This window comes from Crotalus tigris, unplaced genomic scaffold (assembly GCF_016545835.1).
Source record: "Crotalus tigris isolate CLP2741 ecotype Arizona unplaced genomic scaffold, ASM1654583v1 scf7180000020201.887925, whole genome shotgun sequence".
NCBI classification, from domain to species: domain Eukaryota; kingdom Metazoa; phylum Chordata; class Lepidosauria; order Squamata; family Viperidae; genus Crotalus; species Crotalus tigris.
Window position 1 is genome coordinate 258,816 of NW_024097902.1, and position 24,468 is coordinate 283,283.

At 36.4% G+C, this 24,468-nt stretch overlaps 2 protein-coding genes across 3 annotated transcripts in view; one reads left to right on the forward strand and one right to left on the reverse strand.

Moving 5' to 3' along the window:
• Positions 1-209: 209 nt before the first annotated feature.
• FAM181A (family with sequence similarity 181 member A) lies at positions 210-1,881 on the reverse strand. The gene has a single exon (XM_039365886.1). It carries the CDS (start codon positions 1,852-1,854, stop codon positions 925-927), a length of 930 nt encoding a protein of 309 aa, XP_039221820.1. The 5' UTR covers positions 1,855-1,881; the 3' UTR covers positions 210-924.
• Positions 1,882-2,011: 130 nt separating this feature from the next.
• PRIMA1 (proline rich membrane anchor 1) overlaps positions 2,012-24,468 on the forward strand; it is a 115,548-nt gene continuing 93,091 nt past the window's right edge. Inside the window, exon 1 of one of the 2 annotated variants that reach the window (XM_039365893.1) lies at positions 2,012-2,069. The gene's annotated coding sequence lies outside the window, so the exon portion shown is untranslated. Of the gene's footprint in view, positions 2,070-20,064; positions 20,081-24,468 lie in introns of those variants that run through there. The other variant, XM_039365892.1, reaches the window with a different exon arrangement.

Consider the following 24,468-nt stretch of genomic DNA (forward strand, 5'->3'; position numbering starts at 1 on the left):
TCATGATCACCAGCCTTATATAAATGATTGTTTCAAATACATGGGTTGAGAGTAGTGCAAAGCTTCTTGGTTTTAAATGACCAAATTTCAGAGAATCATTCAGCTAAAAAAACCAAGGACATTTTTGCTAACAGAACCTCCTATCCACAATTAACAACTGATGGCTATAGATTAAAAACAATTGATGCATTTGAAGAGGAATAAAACAATTCTCTCCTTTCTTCCTAAAAAGATGACATTTTTCCACCTGAAGACATTTAATAATAAAGACTCAAAGGAAAAATTGTATGGGATTTATTTTTTTTTTTTTGTTGTAACAGTCTTAGTATTTACATGTCAAGGGGGGAAAACCACAGCATCCTTATTTACAGAAGTGTGTATTACATTTTCTTACATGACCTTTTTTAGCAGTGCAGACAAGGCAAACCCCTGCCCCTTGAATAATTTCATTACTCACAATTTGTTATTAATTCTTTCTTGCTAACTCAGGCAGGGAGATTCAATCACCAGACTAAAGTGTAGTTTATTTTTAATTCTATTAGTAGTATGCCACTCTTTTTATCCTGCCCTTCTTTCAAACAGCTCAAGTGGTATATATTTTAAATCCCACACATGCATACTTTGCCTTCACAACATCTTTGCCAGGTAAATCAAGTTTGGAGATAATTGGCCCAAGGTCACCAAGAGAACATAGAAGGAGACCTGATAAATCAACACTGGGTTGATTCCAACATTCTTTCATACTTTCCTTGCTTTTTGTATTCCCTGATGTATTTCCAGAGCAGGGGGACCTGAGATTAAAGAGCAGATCAGCTGTTTTTTTCAAGCTCTGGAAGTAGCCTAAGGCACTGTTTCAAAATCAGCACTGTGAGTAACCTGATGATTGAGAAGTGATGCCCTTGCAAGTTGAAAGGAGCTGCTAAGCTAAAGATAACTGAAGACGCTAAAGATGAGGGGTGGCGCGGCGGCGGGCTTGGTGGGGATGGGCTTCCACACTACAGGCCGATACACTTTCTGCCCTGGCTGGCAGAAGACTTCGCCCTCCGTCGGGGAAGGCGCATCTTTCCGCCACAAACCCAAAGCTGAGAAGGGGGCTGCGGGGGGTAGGGCGGCAGGCAGCGGGGGCGGGTAGAGGCCGGGGGAGGCCTGTGGACCGTGGTACTGAAATGGACAGCAGCCCCAGGTCCTCAGTCCCTTGGTGGCCTCGGCCTCTGGCCTGCGCGGGGGGCTCTCGAGAGCCGTGCCAGTGCCGCCGCCGTCGAGGCCTATTTTATTTTTCTTTCCCTCGTAAGGAGGCAGGTCTTTGGAGGATGACGAGGGTGACGAGGAAGAAGAGGGCGATGAGCACACTCCCATTGGAAAGATCACGCCACTTACAACACCGGGGGAGCCCGGAGCAGGCCGGGGTTCTTCCCAAAAAGAAGCGGGCAGTTGCCTTTTCCTCATGGGCACTTGGTCGGGCCTGGCCCCTGCCCCCGAGGCTCCTGGCTGTTGCTGCTGCTGCTCCTCCTCACCGCCGAGGCGCTCTGGGGCCTGGGAAGCCTTCTCGCCCTTGGCCGCCCCGGAGGCAGCGTGGCCTCGGCCTACCGAACTCTCGGGGCTCAGGCCCCGTGCCCTCCCTTCCGGCGGTCTCCGCTCCCGAGCGGGAGACAACTGCGGCTGCAGGTGGTGGTGGTGGCAGCGGGGCAGGCGGGAATATTTCTGGGAGAAGCGCTTGAGCTGCTTCTGCAGGTATTTTCTGTGGTCTACAGAGCGGCGGCAGGGAGCCGACTTGTCCAGGGCGGCCTTGATGTCGCTCGAGGCCAAGTTGACGAAGTTGAGGAGGGTTTTCACCTCGCTGTCTGCCGAAGCCATCGCTCACACCGGCCGCGGATACGAAGAGGCGAGGAAGAAGGGCCCGTCCATGAAAGGGTTGGCTCCCTGAGAGCCGGCGCGCTCCTGGGACGGCCTAATCCGAGGCAACGGTCGGTTGGCTTAGGCTAAATGGGATGGCGGGGGAATGTTTATTAGCCTTGGCAGGAACATCGTGCCGCTTTTCCCAGGTGGAAGATGGGTGGTAACACAGAAAGGTAGGTAGGTCCGCACGTGCATTTCGCTCAGATTGTGCTTTCACGCCATACTGGAGGCTCCCCAAAAGACCGCTCCAAGAGTTATTGGTCAATATGCGTTGCGGCTTCCCCTTGATTTTCTCTGGTAACGGGAAAAAAAAAGGGGGGGGGAATCATTGGGAAGATACAGCTTAAAAATAGTCATGGGTGGACCTCTCATGGAATTAAAGGATGAGGCGGAGTGAATGCCTGATTAAAAACTTAGTCTCGAAGTCTCTATTGTTAGGGATGCAAATGCATTTTTGAATGCTTTCAGTGATATACTTGCCTCCCACAATACTGAAGTGGCTAATTATATTTAACATCTTATAAAAGGTATATTGTATATTTTAAAGTCCTTAAAATGTTTTTTCATTGTTCACACACTGTTGCATTCAGTTTAAACATAGTATTAAAAAGCCCCCTCCACCTTCTGTCCTCTCATTGGCATTCCATATGTCTACATAAATAGGGTAACAAAGACTAAAATGCATTTTTTTACACGTGACAATTCCTGAAGAAACAATTCACATTCCTTTTCACATATCTTTAATGATCATCTTCATACTATACGCAGCTCTGCACAAAACCCTCTAGTTTTAATACTATTACAGCTTCACATATATCTCCAAACCTCTTTAACTTAATAATGCAATTGTATAAACTGTGATGTATTCAGTGGAACCAGATAAACATGTTTAGGATTTCAGTCTTTAAATGCCTAAATATTCTTACTCTCTTATTCTATACCACACACAATACACATACACACACACTAAAATATGCTGGGCACAAAGGCAGACCTGCAGAAGTGAGACAAAGATTTGTTTCAAATAATTCATTCATTCAGTATATATATTGTTCCAAATGCTTTCCTCTCTTGCAGGATCATGATCTCCATAAAGATCTTGCAGTATTGTATACATATTTGTTTATAATGATCCTACACATTTACAGCTTAATAATACAAATTATATCATATGTACAAACATTATTATATACCTCAATATATTCTGTTTCCCTTATTCCATTCTTATACTTGCTATGATTGTGGCCCTACTACTTAATCTTACTAGACAGGTAATATTTAACTTTTGAATAGATATCTGTTCATCATTTTCATGGCCTTCCAAGTTAAATTACACCCTTCCCAGCAAGATTCTCTCTTAAACATTGAGTGTTACTGTAACTCTGTGATAGAGAAGAAGCAGCTCACCAGCTAATCTTGTTACATAGGTTAGATACTACCAACCTTTAGAGAAGCAGCCGGACCCTGTGAGTGTTTTGCAGCACTTGAGTAAGCTGAATGAATATCAATCCCTTCTAGTTAGGAGGCTTTCTCAGGCCAATCAGAAGCCACTTTGCCAAATACAAAGCATCCCAATCAGGCATTAGGCTCCCTGTTCTCACATTCTTTGCCATCACAAATTGTCACCATGGGGACAGCCACAGAAAGACAGCTAATAAATACGATCATTTCCCTGTGATTCCTACCATTCTTTCTGTTCCAACCCCCTCCTCCCCTTTTTTAAACACAATCAAACCTGATATGCTGAGGATGAGTAAAGAAAGCTTGTTGAGGCACTTTTCTCTGAACTACTCCAAAGCTGTCTGAAGACTGGCAGTAACCATGCTTGAGTAACACTGGACAATGCTAGTTTGGAAGACCTGGCTAGCCTACTTTTTAAACTGTTCTTGATCATGCCTTTCCCCCCACTTAAAGGGAGGGTGATGTCAGAAAAAGGTAAGAAAAGAACAAATCTCAAAAGAGATGTGCAGATATCCATGGAAAAGAAGCTTGAGCGCTCAAGAATCTTGTCTTTATGTTTGCCCCCTCAATTGAGCCGCACAAAAGCTGAATTACCCATTCAAACTACCCGGACAAAAGGATGGAGTTGGATAGTACTCTTGCATCTGTAGTCAAACAGTTAGAGACTTAAATCGAGTCGTCATGATGGAGAAAGAGTTAGACAAAGCCCATAGAATTGCCATCAGCAAACATTTTCCTGTGTCATATTAGTGGGTCTCCATGACTCCCCCTGGCCTGGGGACAATAGCACAAGTTTGCACACTCGACTACTGTCACCTTGCCAACGCTGGCAATGAGCAGAAACAGGACAATCCTTTAAGGGGAAAGCATGCCCACTGCAGGGAAGGTAAGAAGAGAGGGAAGAAAAGCATGTGAAATGCTAATTGAGCTGCTTCCTTTATTGATTCAGAGTTATGTGAGTCCTCATCTTCCTTGCAGAGTTGTCCTTAGGGGTGGCAATAACTTAATAGCATGCTAAAGCATTGAGTCTCACACTGTGGGTTATCCCTACAGAAAGAGGTCTTTAAGAATAGGAAAGGAGAGAGAGAGAGAGAGAGTTGCCCTGAGTGAATTTCAGAAATGCTAGACATTCAGGAATAAAGCCAACTAGCAATGCAGTATATCCAGCCACAACCAATGCTGGAGCAGACACAAATCCAACTGTTTCTAATTTTAGCACAAACACAGCATAAATATAGTTAAATTCTATTTCTTTAAAGGGTTTTTAGGCAATCACGTCAGTTCATATTTCTATAGGAAAAAACTAAATTACTGAATATTGAAGTGATACTTGAGAAGAACACTGGTACAACAGCAACAATAATAGCAGTAAGATCCTGCCTTTATTTGTTGATGAATGAATATCACTGACACATGTGGGACTTATTTCTAAAGAATCAGACACTGAATTGCAAGGTTAGATTTTGTAAATGACTAAGCAAATAAAGTGACTCTTAGGTAAGTATAATTTTTGATGTTTAAAATCTGTTGTAATCCTATAGGTACAAGTATTTCACTCATTTATATTTTCTCCTTATAAGTTTGTCTTAGTATAAAAAAGTTTGCAATTTCAGTAGTCTAAAATAAATTAACAATTAACACACAGAATATTGAAGTAATTCAACAAATAATGTTGAAATTGTGTGCTAACATGCTGATCCAAGATTGGCACTAAAATACATTTAATTTCTCTTCTTACCAAGAAGACAACTTGAATAATTTCAAACAACTTCAGCTCTTATTTGAATGTTTTAAATTTTATGTCAGATTCTTTTGTGTAAAAACATAAAACAATAAGTTACATAAAATTTTTGTAAATGCTGCTTCAATTAGTTGTTTTATAAGAAAAAAATCAAAGTTCTTAAATTTATTTCTAGTCTCCTTTGCAAATAATTGAAATAATGCTAGTGACGATGTTCAGATAAGATTTAGTGATTACTGGGTATAAATTCTTTGCAGTAGAATCTTTGTAATAATAAAACTCTATGAGAGCTTTCTATGAAACTCTCGGGAAAATTACACAAAAATAACCAGTTATTTTTTTAGTGCTGATTAAAAGTTGTGTAAAAGCTATGTTATTGGAACATGTCTGCAATTAGGCAGCTGCCTCCGTAGCAGCTGGTGGAATACATTTTGGAAGTTATGGTAACTTGAGTGAATACACCAAACTGTGTTGGAAATAAGTTGCCAGTAGTGTCATTCATTGCATTGCGAGAACTTCTCTACCTCCTTCTGCAAATTAAGCCAGACATCGGTGGTGGTGGTTGTTAATCTGAATGTGGTAGAAGAAGACTCAGAGGTTTTAAAGGAGTTTAAGAAAAAATCCATTGTTCAAATCAAATTTTCTGCAATCTTTTCAGCATTTTTCCATCACCACTGACTCAGAAGATGTAGTTCAGACAGATGCTGATTTTTGTAGACTTGCTTCAAAACAGTTTTTCTCAAAATTTGCCTAGAAGCTCATCTAGCTGCTTCAAAAATGTAAGCAATAGATTTATTGTCCTCTCCAAGTGAGAACATCATTTTCCCTTGGCAGATGTAGGAAACCTTTTAATACAGGGGAGCTTCTTTTAGTGTTTATATTGCAAACAAAAAGAACAAGACCTTTGGAAAAAGTGACTGAAATACATAACAATGTGTACATGTGCGTAGAAACAATAAATTACTAAGAATTTTGTTAATTTCTTTTGAGGCTAGTTTTAGTCTCAGATCTCTAGTTTTACATCCTTAAATTGTATAAGCTTTCCCTCCATATGCTAATTAAACTTTGTTATATTAAGTTGTTTACTATTTACAAATATAAGAAGCCTATAAAAATGAGTTTTTAAGTATTATGCATATAAAAGTAAATAATTATACAATAGAAAAACCTTAAAATGCAGCCATAATTGAAATATACCCAAAACAAAGAAAACATAAACATTGAGACAACCTATTAAAATATAGTAAAACGAATAACTAAAAAGGATATAGAAAATGTTGTTTGCTTGGTTGTTTATTTTCTTACTCTAATTTCTACATTACTTCAATCTGATCCTTAGTGGTTTATTTTTTTTTAAAAAAAACCAATAGATTAAAAAAATACAAAATATTTAAACAAATTCAGAAACCATGGGAAAACAGAAAACAGGTTCATGGAACATGGAAAACAGATAATAAGCCACTTAGAGTCAGCTGATTGACGCATCATAAAAAAACTCATGATAAATAAAATAAATATTTAAATCAACCTTCATTATTGCCTTTATAGTTTCCTTTGGAAAACCTTCAACTTGGAAACCATGAAGGAGCACAGTAGTACTCAGTATTGTTCTGTCCAACATCTCTTGGCTATGCTTTTGAATTCTCACTATTTCAGAGTTTAATTTGCATTTTAAAATCTTGTTTCTCTATTTCTGAACTGAATTCGTTTGGGCATACATAGTAATTCATATTTCCTAAGGGATTTTATAGAAATAAAAAAATACAAACTTGCAATATCTGATGAGCAGAAATTGTCTTTAAAGAATAACTCATTTACTAAATTTATGATTGAAAAAACCCAATAGTAATCAGGGCTATGATGAAAAAAAAACCCTATAGATGCCATATCTTTATTAGACCAACTTAAGATTTAGAGTAATCACAAATTTTATGACTTACCAAGTTATCTTAATTAGAAAGTTGATAAGAACTGAATGTCTCAATTTTAATTTATATCAAGAGTAATGTACAACATGAGTGCATGAGAATTGAGAAATAAAGTAAATATCAACTAGGCACGGTAGGCAACTTGTGATATTCCAAATATTGGTGAACTACAGCTCTTAGCATTGCTAGGAAACATGCTATTGTGAGGATTGTGAGGGATACTACAAGTTGTAGCTGAACATCTTTTGGAGTGCCATATTTGAAGTCATCATGTGAATGATGTCTAACAATTCTGACTTAAAAGTCAACCCCAAATTCAACTCCTCCACAAGATTGAATTAAATAAAACAATTTGTAATTATATAAAGCAATTATATACAAAGCAATACGAAAATATACAAGATAATTCCTGGTGCCATTTTTTGATTATCACTGAGGATGAGGTTACGCTTAGGCTGATAGAAGACATAGTACCAGGATGTTAGAATGAATGTTTTTCCATTTATTTCTAATTCATGACTGCTCTGCTTTTATATTCAGTGGAGGCTTAGCTGGTCATTTCAAACAGGAAAAAAAAAAGATTTACCATTAAAAATTGGCCTTAATAGCAATTTCCCCCCCCCCACATATTCTGCAATAAATAAAAGGGAGAGCAATTCATTTTGTTCAATTGTCTTGCTGCTATTTAGCTACTATCCTAAACTGATAATTGCAAATGATTTTTCTGTATTAAGTTCTTGAGCTAGCATTAGGAGAAGATTAATGAAAACAAAATAAACATATTCTAATCCTAATGTGTTTTTTAAACTAGGATTTAATTAATTTATAATTATAAGGCCCCCTCCCAGCCTATTCCATTAAAGTATGCCACAGTGCTACAGAGAGCCATTTTGTATCTTTTTTTCGTCAACATTTCTTCCTTTAGAGTTTCAGTTCCCCCCTCCCCCGTAGTTGATTGATAATAAGGCACTGAAGTCAAGAGCACTATATTCTGAATAAAGGAAATTCTTTCAAGGTCAGACTCAGGTTGAGCTGCACGGGGTCTTCCCAAAGAGGCCACTGGAACCCCTTTGTTCCTCTCTGTTTTAGCCATGTTCATCTCAATGTACATCTGAAAGGAACAATTAACAATAGGGCACTCCACTTGGAGTGTCTAGTGCACTTTGAAGCATCCACTGAGGAAAGCCATAAGAATGATACATCATTTTAACTGTGAGACTGTCAAAGTCATACAGCAGTTGAAAAAATGTCTCCACATGCCATCCCAGCGTGAAGACAGGGACCAGCTGTAGAGTCATTTCATATCTGACATGTCATTCCTCTGAAAACTGGCCTGCTGGGCATTTTGGTATGCAAAGATAGGAAGACAAAAAATATATACATATATTTTACAAAATTTAGCATTTTTAAAAGTGTGGCAAATATTTCAATCATTCATTTACATCGAAGGAAGAAGTCCTAGGCTTTAATGTTAATGAATCTGTTTTAAAATAATTAAATTCTTCATCACATTGAGCAATCTCTGCAAAAAATATATTCATACATTTACCTTGTATTAAAAATCATAGGGTTTTTTTTTTTGTGTGTGTGTATATATATATATATATATATATATCTCCCTTCCAACTTTATTATTATTATATGTGTATGTATGTATGTATGTATGTATGTATGTATGTATGTATATGTGTGTGTGTATCAATATTTTATCTGAAGTTAAATATAACTTTAAAACTATTACAATGTATATCACAAAATTGATTGTTTAATAATAGTTTCAGTCTAATCAATAATAAAATCTCAATTGTACTGTTATTTTATTTACTTCCCACCTTTATTATTTTTACAAATAACTCAAGGCAGTGAATATACCTAATTCTCCTTCCTCCTCCTATTTCCCCCACAACAATAATCCTGTGAATAGTTTGGAGTGGGAGAGTGTGACTAGCTCAAAGCATACAGCTAGCTTTTCATGCCTAAGGCAGGACTAGAACTCATAGTCTCCTGATTTCTTACCTGGTGCCTTAACCACTAGACTAGGGGTCTGCAACCTTGACAACTTTAAGACTTGTGGACTTCAGATCCCAGAATGCTGGCTGAGGAATTCTGGGAGCTGAAGTCCACAAGTCTTAAAGTTGTCAAGGTTGCAGACCCCTGCACTAGACCAAACTGGCTCAGCATATACATATACATATGTTGTTGTGTTGTTCGTCCATCGATTTCGATGAAGACCTCGACATCTTGTGGGTTATGGGCCATCAACAATGTGTCCGTAGGTGGCTAATAAGACCAATGTTAGCACGGAATGTTCTGCCACATACTGAACAAAGTGGCTTATTATCTGTTTTTTTTATTGAAAATTTATAAGATTTTACAATACAAAAACAAAACAATTTTCCCCATCCCTCTCCAACCCTCCCCTTCCCTCCCCCGACTATCCCAGAGCTGGATATAGGCTTAATTAGAATTTCTTCAAAGAATCTTAAGAAAAGTGTAAAATATAGGTAAATCTAGTACATTACTTAAACAAATTACTAAATAATTAACAACAATAAACTATAAACATCTAAATACATAAACAAGTTATAAAATAATTAAAGGTAATATATATATATAAAAAAAGAAAAATAGAAAAGAGGAAAGAAGAAAATAATAATAATAAAAAGAAAGAAAAAAAAGGGAAAAAAAAGTTTGGCTTTTCAAAAAAATTGGCTTTTCAATATAAATTATTAAAAAGCTAAATAATATTTTTAATATCCATCTTGTGTTGTATAAAATCTATCCATTTCCTCCATACCACAACATACTTCTCTTGAGATTGATCCTTCAGGAAAGCCAAAATCTTTGCCATTTCCGCCAGATAAGAAATTTTAAAAAGCCACTCTTGCAAGGTAGGCAGAGATTCCTTCTTCCAACATTGTGCTACTAACAACCTTGCAGCTGTGATTAAATTTAACATCAATGTGATATCTTTAGTATCACAATCTGTAACAATACCTAATAAAAACAATTGTGGGGTAAACTTTACCTTCCTTCTAAAAATTCTTTGAATATTCCACCATATCTTAATCCAAAAAGCTTTTATATTTTTACACGTCCACCAAATATGATAATATGTAGCATCCAGACTTCCACATCTCCAACATTTAGGCTGTAGATCAGGATACATACGAGACATTTTTTGTGGATCAAGATGCCATCTATAAAACATTTTATAAAAGTTCTCCCTTAAATTTTGGGCTTGCGTAAATTTAACGTTCCTCACCCAAATAATTTCCCAGGTATCTAATAGTACCGGTTCACCAAAGTTTTGTGCCCATTTAATCATACATTCTTTGACTAACTCTGCTTCTGAGTTCAATTCTACTAAGACCCCATAAATTTTCTTAATGTGAGTTCGCCTTTGATCTTTTATTTGTTTAAACAGATTCTCATCTTCTCTAAGCAAACCCACATTCCGATCTATCTTCCACCTATCCCTTATTTGTCTGTAGTGAAACCATGAATATATAATATTTTCCTGTGCTAAAGCTTCCATAGATTTTAACTGCCAATTTTTACCATCCCACCTGAGTAATTGTGCATAAGAAACACTATCCACCCTAACCCCTCTTCTTATCCCTTCAATCGCATGCCATGGAATAGCCCATAGTGGAATTTTAAAATCATTTCTATAATATTTCCTCCAAACCCGAAGTAAGGAGGTCCCCATAATATGAGATTTAAAAACCCTATCAACCTTTTTATTAAAAATTAGATAGGCATGCCATCCAAAAATTAAATCCCAACCCTCCAAGAGGAGTATTTCCTCATTTGTTAAATTAACCCAATCACTTATTAATGTTAAAACCACTGCATCATAATACAACTTCAAATTCAGTACCTTGAGTCCACCTCTCTCATGAATATCTTGCATAATTTTAAGTTTTACTCTAGGTTTTCTCCCTGCCCAGATAAATTTATTAATACCTTTCTGCCATTCATCTAAATTAACCTCATTCTTTAAAATGGGTATCATTTGAAATAAAAAAAGAAACTTTGGCAACACATTCATTTTAATCACCGCAATTCTTCCCAAAAGAGATAATTGCAGCTTTTCCCAATTTTTCATATCTCTTTGTATATTGACCCACAGCCTTTCATAATTATTTTTATACAGTTTTGCATTGGAAACAGATAAAGTAACCCCCAAGTATTTTACCTTATTGACAACCTCAAAATCTGTCAAATTAACCAACACCTGCTTATCCAAATTAGTCATATTTTTAGGCAATATTTTAGTCGATTTATGAAATATTTTGAGTGAACACACATGGCCTTCTATTTCCTCTTATTTGTTAAGAGGTTATCAGTATTCTATGTAATGTGTGATTACTCTGGATATTTTTAGCTGCTGCTCTCCCACCCACCAATATGGTAGTTATGTACATTTTCATCTTTGCACTTTTTTGCATTGTATATCTTTGATTTTCAGAATACTAGACTGCTCTCTGAAACAGGTTTCCCTGAGATCTGAATTATTCCAATTCTGCTGTTGTTTTGAAGGGCCACGAAGATAAGGAAAGAGTGAGATTTCCCCATTTTATTTTGTTTTCAATCTTTTATATTTATCTTTTGATTTTATTATTATTATTATTTTGTTCGATTGTTGTGAGTTTCCCAGACTTGAGAGCTGGATGGCATACAAATAATAATAATAATAATAATAATAATAATAATAATAATAGTAGTAGTAGTAGTAATAATAATCACACTTACTATCAAACAAGGAAAAGTAGTGAAAACTGAAGGAATCAAGATGCCCCACGAAAATAACATTAAGAGTCTGGATGAGGAAGATTACTACAAATACTTGGGTATCCTTCAAGCTGACAACATCAAGCACACTGAAGTCAAGAAAAAGATTAGAGGTGAATACATCAAGAGAGTGAAGAAGATCTTAAAGTCCAAACTCAATGGAGGAAATACCATAAAGGCAATCAACCCCTGGACAATTCCAGTCATTAGGTACACAGCTGGAATAGTGGACTGGACTCAAGCAGAACTAAAAGCAATGGATAGGAAGACCAGAAAAATAATGACAATGAATCATGCCCTTCATCCACGCAGTGACAATGACAGACTTTATCTACCAAGGCAAATAGGTGGGCGCGGAATGCTACAAGTACATCAGATGGTTGAAGAAGAAAAAATGGCTTTGGAAGAATATCTGAAGAACAATGATGAAGATGCACTGAAATTAGTATATCAGGAAGGCTTACTGACTACGGGAGAGACCAAACTGGCCTACAAGAAAGACCAAATGAAGAACAGAATAGAGGCATGGGAAGACAAAGCACTACATGGCCAATACATTAAAAAAATAGCTGCGAAAGCAGATAATAACAAGACCTGGCAATGGCTAAGAGCAGGAAAATTGAAGTAAGAGACCGAGAGACTAATTCTGGCTGCTCAAGACCAAGCCTTAAGGACACATGCATATAAAGTCAAAATTGAGAAGACAGCAACAGACAGTAAGTGCTGCCTATGCAAAGAAGCTGAAGAAACAATGGACCACCTGGTAAGCTGTTGCAAGAAGATTGCACAGACTGACTACAAGCAGCGGCATGACAAAGTAGCAACAATGGTGCATTGGAAGATCTGCAAAAAATATCATTTGCCTGTAAGCAAAAACTGGTGGGATCATAAAATAGAGAAAGTCATAGAAAATGATAAATTAAACTGCTCTGGGACTTCAGAATTCAAACAGACAAGCACCTGCAACATAACACCCCAGACTTAACAATTGTCGATAAGAAAGACAAAAAAGTCTGGATAGTGGACGTGGCAGTGCATGGAGATAGCAGAATAGAAGAGAAAGAACTGGAGAAGATAACAAAATACAAAAACCTACAAATAGAAATAGAAAGACTGTGGCAAAAGCAAGCAAGGGTAGTACCAATAGTAATAGGCTCTTTGGGTGCAATCCCAAAACAACTGGAGCACCACTTGAACACCATTGGCATTGACAAATTTGCTATTAGTCAATTGCAAAAGGCAACCTTACTAGGAACTGCTTCCATCCTGCGACAATATCTATAATACCATCAAACATCCACATCTGCCTATCCCAGGTCCTGGGTAAGGACTCGATAGGTAGAGAAAATGCCAAATCCAGTCTGAACATATGGCTGACTGTGCGATGATCCATAATAGTAGCAGTAGTAGTAGTGGTAGTAGTAGTAGTAGTAGTAGTAGTAGTAATTGGCTGTGGTAGAAGAAAGCAAAAATAGTACCAATAGTAATAGGCACCTTGGATGTAATTCTAAAACATCTGAACATTGTAGGCATCACATCCTGTGATGATACCTGTAATGTTAAACAATATCTGTCTAATCCAGGTCTTTGGGAAGGACTCAATAGGTCAGTGGTTCTCAACCTTTCTAATACTGTGACCCCATAATACAGTTCCCCATGTTGTGGTGACCCCCAAGTGGGTGTTGCCATCAATAAGAGGGAGTAGGACAGCTAGGGAAAAGGGGGAAAAATGGCGGACAGCGTGGTTTGGCGACCCCCGTGAAATGGTCATTCGACCCCAAATGGGGTCCCAACCCACAGTTTGAGAACCACTGCAATAGGTGAACAAAAATGCCAAATCTAGTCTAAACATTTGCCTGGGTGGCAAACCATAATAAATCATTTTAGTGTTATTTTCTAAATCTGTCACTACTCCCTCGTGCCTCATTGGTTACACCAGCAATCAAACTTTTTTTGAATCCAGGGTCAGTTATGGCCTGGAAATCTTAGATGAGCCTGAAGAGCTCTTGCAAAAGTTGTAGCCAAATTGTAATAGTATAAATGATAAAAAGCAAATGTATTAAATATGTGAGAATTAATTATACCAACTATAAATTTAAATCATTTAAAGATGCATTTGGACCTTATTTCAGTAGTCAGGGTGGTAAACATCCCATTGTTTTTAACTGAATGGCTATCAAATTTGACAGAATTTGGAATCATCCATTTGGGGGATTGGAAACAATCTTGGAGATCATCTAAGTCAATCCTCTGCAAGTATCCATTACATATAAATCTAAAAATGTAAGAGTTGGAAGGAATTCTCTCTACTTGCAGGCTGTCTCACTATTAACACAACTGTAAATCTTCTCTATTGCATGCTGCCTCCTGCTTACTTCCTTTCCTCCAATGGCAGCTGTTTTAATATAGTCTAAATTGGCTGTTATTGGTATAACCTGCAGTAGTAAATCCCATACTTTAGCTATTCACTTTTGCTTCTTCTGAATTTCCCCACTACTTTGGATTTTTGACTCTTTCTCTCTTATATAACCACTCTCTCTCTCTTAATCTCTCACATGGAGACACACGGACACACACACACATGAACATACACATACAGTTTATATTATAACTTTGGGCATGTAATCTACATTCTAATCTTGTGATGTTTTCATACTAGTATGATACCATATTTCCACAAGAATTCTGGAAATAGTAATTTTTCTGGATTCTTTTATTCTCTCTAGTCTTACAGTTTTCAAAGAACTCCATTCTATGGAACAAAATGCCATTAAACATAGTTCTAAATCTGGAATTGAAATGACAGTAAAGCAGCATGTAAAATACAAGAAAACATATATCTACAGCCACCAGGAGGAGCTTTCTCCTTTATTTTTGTTTTTTCAGCACCATCTTGTAAGGATTTAGAAAATATTTAGAAAATATTCCAAAATTATGCTTAATTCTAAATCCAAGACTTATGGGTAATAAATAAACCTAATTTACATTCACTTCAAATTCAGAAGAACAATGAATGGAAACTTTTGGAATGAGGTGGGTTTACTTTTCTTGAATTTAGTTTGTCCTTAAATAAAGATATCTAAGTACAATATATATATATTACCCTGTAATTAAAAGGATGCACATCAATACTTTTCATTGTATCCTATTTTATAAACACTTGGCTCAAATTGCATTGTTATTCATATAGAAAATAGAATGAAAATAATATCTGCACTATTGATCTGTAAGCTCAATCAATAATGAAATAAAGAAAAGTAACATTTTTATAAGACATAAGGATGGGATGGTGAAAAAATTAAAATTTCCCTGTTTTCCTGCAAACTTACTCATACCCACTGTGGATCATTACCCAGTTTACTAATCTTGCATACTGTAGCTCTGACTTCTTTCAAAGGAACACCAACTCAAAGAGCAAAGTAGGATTCTACACAAGCACTTTTTTTTAGATTACTGGAGTTTTTGTCAATATTTACTATATTTAAATTGGGCATGTACTCAGAATCTTAGCATTACAAGGCATCTAATTCCTAGTTAAGTGAACCGGAGGCAGACAACAGTATATTTACAAGGTGGTCTCTAGAAATCCTAATTCACATACAGAAGTATGAGCATGCTTGGAGAAGAACTCATATTTTATTGCACTTGTGGCAGGCATGAAAATTGATCAGTATCATCTCTTTACTATTAGTGGAGAATACCACATGACACATGAGTATGATTAAAATTAAGAATCTAGTTTACATGTTAATAAAAAATGCAACATGAAAGCTTCACTCAATAATGCTCATAATGGGCCATGGAGGTCAATGTCCATGGCCTAATCTGGTAAAATCATGACATATAGAAAATGGTACACTGCATATAAAATGAGCAATTGGTAAAATGTATAAATTAATGAAGGAAATCAAAGAAAAATAGATATGGTGCGGGTTTGTGAAACTGAACAAATGGAAGGATGTAATATATTTGTATGAAAGTGGTCTGATTTTATGCAGTAGAATTGATGAGTACAAGCATAGAAATGAAGGTATATATTTAATTATGAATTAAAAGGATATAAAGTATGTCATAAAATATAAGTTGAGGTTATATAGTTTATTGTGTATGAATATAAAATTAGACATTCAGAGGTCAGTGATAGTTATGCTCCAATGTGTGGGGATAATGAAAGATTTGGGCTTTAAAGGAAAACTCTGCAATATTCAGAATGAATAGGATCTGGGGATGAGGAATATTTTGTTGGGTAACATGAATTGATGGGTGAAAATAAGATGAGACTATAGAAAAGCACATGGAGACGTAAGAATGAATGAGAATAGTCATAGGTGAGTACCTGCTTGAAAAAAAAACCCAGTTTCAAATATATATTAATTAAGTAGATTAGATTAAGTATAAGAATATTTATTTATTTAAATATAAATTATTTTATTTTTTTACTTTTAAAGGTTTCTTTATTTAGAAGGTATAATCCAAGTTTGGCTTTAGTTTTCACAAATCTTAAATTTCAATGAGTTTAATTCTGTAAATGCTGCTTCTCTATCAAATTGCTATACAAAAGAAATAATAATTTATACAATGTATTTTAATGAGTTTACTCTATACAGTAAATTTAATTTTTTTTAAAAAAGCAAAGAATTGATTAGCTGGCAAATAGCATCTTTTTAAATGTTTGCTCTCGCAAAAAGGCACTCCAAAAGTAGTTTTTAAAATCTCTCATCTTGAGACAATTAAACTCTGTAATTCTTCAGAAACCAGAAGGTTCAGTATTTAAGTATGTACATGCTGAGGAAAAGAGGATTAATTGCTTTGTTAAAAGTTGGACTTAAGATCTGTTGATGTTGAAAGTTGATTGAAATAGTTGAAATATATCTCAGATTGTTACTGATTGCTCTATGCAATCTTCCTTTGGAATTTGAAGTCACACAACAGGGAGCCAGATTCAAAATGATTCACTCCCAGGCTAAAAGTTTCCTCCAGCCTATGAGGACTGTCAGACACAAACACAGAGAAATATAGAATTTCAGATGCAATCCAGTCACAGAATTCCCTCTACCTCATTCAGTTTTCCAAAGAGATACAGTATGTGCATACAATGGACAACTAAAATAATAGAAATTTTAGCAAAATTTGTAGTTAAGCAGCTATACATGTTAACTTTGCCTATAGCTTTTCAGATGCCAAATGAGTACATAAATAAAGGTGCAAACCAGTTTTAAATGTGTCCCAAACCCTTAATTCTTAATTTAGTGGAGTTATGAAAGTGAAATCACTGTTGATGAGAATAATTCTTTTCTCCTTCTATTCAATCATGTCCAATTCCTAATCAATACAATAAAAAGGGCAATACAAATAATTATAGTAAAAATAGTAAAATGAAAGAGGATGGAAGATTGTCTACAAGAAGAACTGTTCATCTCCCATAGACATTTTCTAAGAACTACTTAGCAATAAAATTGGCCATAATACACCTTTTTTTTAAAAAAAAATGCAGCTTTTCTTACACCAATAACTCACAGACTATCAAGGATCTTTCTGCATCAGTGTAAGCTTCAAGGCTTTAAAAATCACCTCTTTCTACAATTGGATATTTACAAACAAGGATGATGTTGAAAATATGTTTATGGTATGATAAACACATTTCTTAAATGTGGAGAAGCTGTTTAAGTGAACAAAAGACATGCACTAACAAATAGATGCTGACAACATCTAATTTAGGTGTTTAATGTATTTTAAAATTGTGTTCACCTCTTAAAGCCAGTGTACAAGAGGTGGGGCTCTCACCCACCTGCTATGTATGCCCTTCCACTGATTAAAAAAGTCAAAATGGAAATGGCTGAAGTAATTCCTCTGTTGCCACCTGCTGGCCATGGAAGATAGAATCATGGTGATTAGTTGATTCTGCTCTTCCTCCCCTCTACAGTATGTCCTGCCCAAAATAGGTGATAGGCGATAAATCAAGGTCACAGAAGATAAATAAAATCAAACTTGATTAAAGAGATATATAACATCTCTTTCTCAGTTGCCTAAAACTGGGAGTGATTCTTTTCCAAAATTCTCCTTAGGAAGAATTATTGTGGTAAATTGGATGAAATACAAGAATTCTGATGCCTGATATACATCCCTGCATAAATAAGAATATCACTCATAATGGGGAAGTTGCTCTGGCTGCTTACGTAGTAGCCTCTTGAATTTTCATCAGTCTGGAAAGCCTTTTTATGTATCCTAATATACATATTCAACGTGAAAGAAGACACTGTACTTGAATGGTTTACCAGATGATGGTAATACATGAATACACTGAACATACAACTTGAAAATCAATTTAGGGGGGAAAAAACCGACCAGGAGTATTCAATGTTCCATTCAATCAGGCTTTACACGAATAACTTTATGTTGAAAATATTGCAAATGATATGAAGATTCTAAAGAAAAATTAAATCTTCTTGTATATATCCTGAAATAAGGATGCATGCTGAAATGAAACAACCTGTTTCATAACTTGTATAAAGAGATAAAGATTATGACCACAGCAAACAGAAAGAAAAAGCTAGCATAAATTCCTATCTACCTAATCATTCAGAAATAGAAGGTTCTTGAAGTAAATGCTTTGATAATCAGGGCTTCTCTAGCTTCTTTGAGATTCCAACCATTCATTAGATGTGATTGGAAGGTGAACATTTTGCCTACTCTCTTTCCATAGATTTGTTTTAAAAAGATCAAATATTTTCTGTATTTAGCAGAGGGAAGGGTTGGAGTTGGACTCTATGCAACTGTCAAGTATGCACATTGTTGAGTCTGTAGTCTAGTCTGGTGTGCAGCCTACATCTCTCTCTCACACACACACAAGTTGAAATATTTGGACACTTAACATTAATGCAAGTTTCATTAGAAAAGACTTTGGGGCTTGAAAAGTTGCAAGTACATCAGATGGTTGAAGAAGAAAAAAGGCTTTGGAAGAATATCTGAAAGACAGTGAAGAAGATGCACTGAAGCTAGTATAGCAGGAAGGCTTACTGAGTACTGAAGAGACCAAAATGGCTTACAAGAAATATCAAAGGAAGAAGAGAAAGGAGGCATGGAAGACAAAGCATTACATGGCTAGTACATTAAAAAATAACAGGGAAAGCAGATAATAGCAGAACCCGGCAATGGATAAGAGCAGGAAAGTTGAAGAAAGGGACAGAGGGGCTAATTCTGGCTCCACAAGATCAAGCCTTAAGAACAAATGCATACAAAGCTGGAATTGAGAAGATAGCAATAGACAATAAGTGCGACTAGGCAAAGAAGATGAAAAAACAGTAGAGCACCTGGTTAGCTGCTGCAAGAAGATTGCACAGACTGACTACAAGCAGTGGCATGACAAAGTAGCAACAATGGTGCATTGGAAGATCTGCAAGAAATATCATTTGCCTGCAAGCAAGAACTAGTGGGACTATAAAACAGGGAAAGTCATAGAAAATGAAGAAGCTAAATTGCTTTGGGACTTTAGAATTCAAACAGACAACTACCTGCCACATAACACCCCAGACATTATTTATTTATTTATTTATTTATTTATTTATTTATTTATTTATTTATGAGACTTATATACCGCTTTAAGTACAAGCACTCTCTAAGCGGTGTACACCAGTAAGCAATGTATATATATATTTACATTGCCCCCAACAATCTGGGTCCTCATTTTACCTACCCGGAAGGATGGAAGGCTGAGTCAACCTTGAGCCGGTGAGATTTGAACCGCTGACCTGCTGAACACAGTCAGCTAAAGTGGCCTGCAGTACTGCACTCTAACTGCTGCGCCACCTTTAACTATTGATAAAGACAGTAAAGTCTGGCTCTCACCACATTCTGGTGAGAGAGGAATTCCCAGAGGATGGGCTCCAGCATGAGTCCGAAAGCTCAGAAGACTAAACCTCTGGATCCTGCAACATTATCCTAGGACACGCATACTGTATTTGCCTTCATTCATTAATAGAAACCCAATCATACTCTGAACTCTAGACAATGGAATAAATCATTCAGCAAAAGCTGCGATGAGAAATCTCCAGCCGTTGTAGCACATGTCACAATGGAGTGATAGTGTGTGAATTGGGCAACTATATCAAATCGTTTAATAAATAAATGTATACATATGTCCTTGATCTAATTATAATAGTAATCAATTCACTCTTGTAGGAAGAATCATGTATTCTTGGATAGGATGGAGAAGAGAGAGAGAGAGAGAGAAAGACCAGAACCAGAAAATGGAAAGAGTGTGAGTATCATAGAAAGCTAAAAGGGCAGGCTTTTTTTCCATATCTATAACCAGCATGTTACAAAGGTTCCTGGCACATTGGGTCCCCAAAAGGAAGACAATTTAAAAACATGTCCACCTTAAAAAAAACTGTGAAGCTTGTTAGCATTCCCCATTACAGAGTGAAAGCAGCATTAAAGTACTGTTAAACATGAAAGTGTTGTTTGTGTATGCCCATGCATATCAGACAACCAAGGATCAATTTTGAAGTAGTAAGCGACAATGTGCGTTTTCCAAAGCACATTGTTGTTTTAATGCTTCAGGTAGGGTGCTCCTCTTGTGCCATGTGTGAAACACATCCTTCATGTGCTTTGCAAAAACCTATTAATTTTCAAGTTCTAGATGAAGAAGGTGAAAAGTATTGCTTTCTAATAAGAAACACTGCATGAGTAATTGTAACAGATTCTCTAAAGATTTTTACAAGCCTCTTCTTTCTGTGTTATTACAAATAAAGATTTCTGAATCAGCCATCTCCATGGCTTTATAAGTGTTAGACTGCAATTCTTGTAATTCCCAGTCAGCACAAACAATCTAGAGGGTCCAGGCAGTGACTGCTAAGTAAGATTGTTTATTGTTTATATAATCTCAGCTTGCACATTTCTCTAAGGTCCCTTTCAATTTCTGTTCATTGTTCCCAATATAGCAGCATATAGCATTACAATATTTTACAGTTTATGGAATCATTTATAAGGAGTGAAAATAGGAAACTCCACTCATTTGTTTATGCTATTAATGGAATTAGCTGAATGGAAGATAGGCCCAAACAAAATCTATTTGCTAAGGGAGGAAAACAGGCTGGAAGCAAAGAGAGGCCATGAATGAATATATCTTGCTAATGGATAGCTAATTAATATAGATATAATTATGTTAAGCTTCTCTATTAAATGAACAGACTTGGAGTATTAGTTACATTTCATTTCTTAAAAACAGATCCATTTTTCAGTTATATCTTAATCCACAGAGCCTTTACTAGCCTGAATAGAAGTAAGGAGGACAAACAGCAGAAGATTAGCAGAGCACATCCATAAACTCCTTAATTTCACAATACATCAGGTGTCAAACTGCCAGCCCGCAGGCCAGATACGTCATCCCGAAGCCGCGCCCACCCCATTGCCGGCAATGGCAAAACCGGCCCGATATGTTGTGCGACATCATGTGACGTCGCAAGTTTGACATGTCTGCAATACATGGACAGACTTAACCATAGTTTCAACTGGGAAACTGTGAGCATCCTAGACCAAGCCAAGTCCAAAAATGCTAGGGAATTCCTGGAAACCTGGCACTCTGACAAATCAGCAGCACATAGAAATAAATGACATCTACATGTCATTCAAAAAAGACAATCAAAAAGCCAAAAAGGAATAAAAAAGTCCAAAATAACTTTTCACTAGCAATCAACACCCAGATGAGCAGAGATTAACACCAAGATTAACACAATACCAACAATCAAGAAGTAAACAATATCCCAATCAAAGAAATACCAACTCAGACAAGCTAACAGTAAGCAAAAGCCTAATCAAGAAACTATCAAAACCACTCCCACCAATACTGACAGCCACTAATAAAATGAGACCAAATTCCACTCCCTACTGATGTTACCAAGTTTGGTAATGAAACATCTGCAAGAAAACAACCAAGCTCAGACAGCACCAAGGACCCCACAATATAAATTAAAATCACATAAACTTTTACAATTGAAAAACAAACAGCAACCTAAAAATAAATTATAAAGCAGAATAAAAATTTAACAAAAACAACAACAATTTCTTCTTTTAATCTTCAATAGCCTGAATATATGCAGCTATTTCAACTATAAAGATGGTGGGATATCCATGTTTAAATTGTACAGATGTGCGAATGCTGTTAAATATTAAATGAGCCTTTTACATGAGTCTCAAGGGACAGTAGAAAATTGTTCTTCTTATGCTTTCTTCCAATCCAGTTCCTACACCAACTGCTATTATTCATCTTGTATGGAAAACATCTTTGGAATAGGGGCAATTCCTATCAGGCATATTATACAAAAGTTAACTATTTGAATTCTTTATGGAGACCTTGGTTTCAGGTACATTAGAAATACCATTACTGATAGAGGTTATTTTCTCCTCTTTCTCCTTCTCTTTTACCCTCACAGAGACACACAAGGATGCATGGACAAACACAGAAAAACACCTATCTTCTTTAAATCTCTAGAAAAATTTCTTCTGCAGTCTTATCTATTTGTGGACATAGAAAAAATAGGGATGAATATATATGGAAAATAAGATAGGGAATGCTACAGCCAACATCCTCGCTACAGTAAACTTCTGGCTGTAAAAGCCTGTACTTCCAGTTGATGGCAACAAAGAATTAGACATTTTTACAATGTTTCTTGCCATCTAATGGTCATCTAAATTTTGCAGCCCAGATATGGTATCAATATCAAATGTCCAATGCTTAAAAACTCATTAGCAGTTAAATGAAATTCTGTCATGCAGTTTAAAACCAAGGGAAGTCCATAAATAAGAACTCTGCCTTCAATAAAAAAGAAAATATTAAATACCTTTATCTTTTCATTCTACTACAGTGGTGGCGAACCTATGGCATGGGTGCCAGAGGCGGCACTCAGAGCCCTCTCTATGGGCACGCGCGCCATTGCCCCAGTCCTAGGCCTTCAACTGGGTTTTATAAAACCTTTTTGCTTTAGGCCTCCGCCGCTGTGTGCAAAAAAAAAAAAAAGGTTCAATCAGTCAATTTCAACTTCTTGAGGAAAAAAAAAGATCTTGCAAAGTTGGAATTGATTGATTGAACTTTTTAGTCCCACCCAGTCTGCCAATACCACTGCAACCTCGCCCAGCCAATGGGCCACATCCAGCCAGCACTCGATGATGCAAAAGTGGGTTTTGGGTTGCAGTTTGGGCACTCAGTCTCTAAAAGGTTCGCCATCACTGTTCTACTATATAGTGATCTTTCAGAGCAAAAACTCTTTTTTGGCAAATCAGGATGAAATATATAGCATTATATTATCAGAATTATTTTTAAAGAACAGTACATATTTTATATTATGTAAGATATTACTATCATTAAGAATAAATGACTACCTTGAACCATTTTTGTTGCCCATCTCTGGACTTGCTCAATCTTATCAATATCTTTTTTTAAGTAAGTTCCCTAGAACTGGACACAATATTCCAAATGGGGTCTGATTAGAGCCCTATATAGTGGGACTAGGACCTCTTTTTTCCTGCTGTTGATCCCTCTAGTGATACATCCCAGAATTTTGTTTGCCTTCACAGCTGTCTGGCCACACTGTTTACTCATTTTGCAGTCATCTGCTATGAGCACCCCTAAAACATTTTATTCTGTTGTTCTGTCTAGCAATGTACCCTTGATACTGTACCTTGCCAGAGGATTCTTTTACATTTAGAAACATTGAATTGAAGTTTCTACATTTTTGATTAATTTTCTAGCAATGCCAAATTGTTTTCCATGTTACAAATATCCCAGAAATGTAACTCTATTACATATATATATAAACATTATTTTCACTTACAAACACATTGAAAAGAACAGGACCCAGGACTTAGCCTTGTGATACACCACTTGTGACTGGTCTCTGTTCAGTGCCCCATTGAAAATCACACACTGGATTTTACCCCTGAGCCAGCTTCCTATCCACTGAATCACCCAGTGGTTAAGCCCTAGCCTGTACAACTTTTAATGAGCTAATTATGGGGAACTGTATCAAACACTTTGCTAAAATCCAGATAGGCTATGTCCACAGCCTTACCTTCATCCAAAACATTTGTGACATATTTAAGAAAGTCAGATTTGTTTGATGATCTACCCTCAGTAAAGCCATGGGTCTATCAAGTTGTGCACTTTCAAATGTTTGTTAATCCTTTTTTTCAGAAGTGATTCTATTAACTTCACTACTACAGAAGTTAAGCTCACTAGCCTATAGTTGCCAGTTTCTTCCCCAGCACCCTTCCTGTGGATGGGTACAATATTAGCTGTTCGGCAGTCCTGGAGAACTTCACCTGTTAGAAGAGACTGGTTAAACAGATTAGTTAATGGTCCAGCAAGCACACCTAGAAGTTCCCTCAGAACTCTGGGATGAACACTGTCCAGACCCATTTAGTTAAAAATAAGTCTTTGGTCATCAACACTTCAAGATGCAAGCAGCAACTTTTAAAATATGAAATCCAATGTCCTTTATCCCATCCCTCCAAAACAAGGTATACTACATTTTTCTTCAATAAAGAGCAGAAATGTACTCCCTTCATCAGATATATAGGCATCCCAAAGTGCCTAATTAAATATAGCTTATTTACACATGTTCCTTATGTTTAATATATAGAATATTTAAA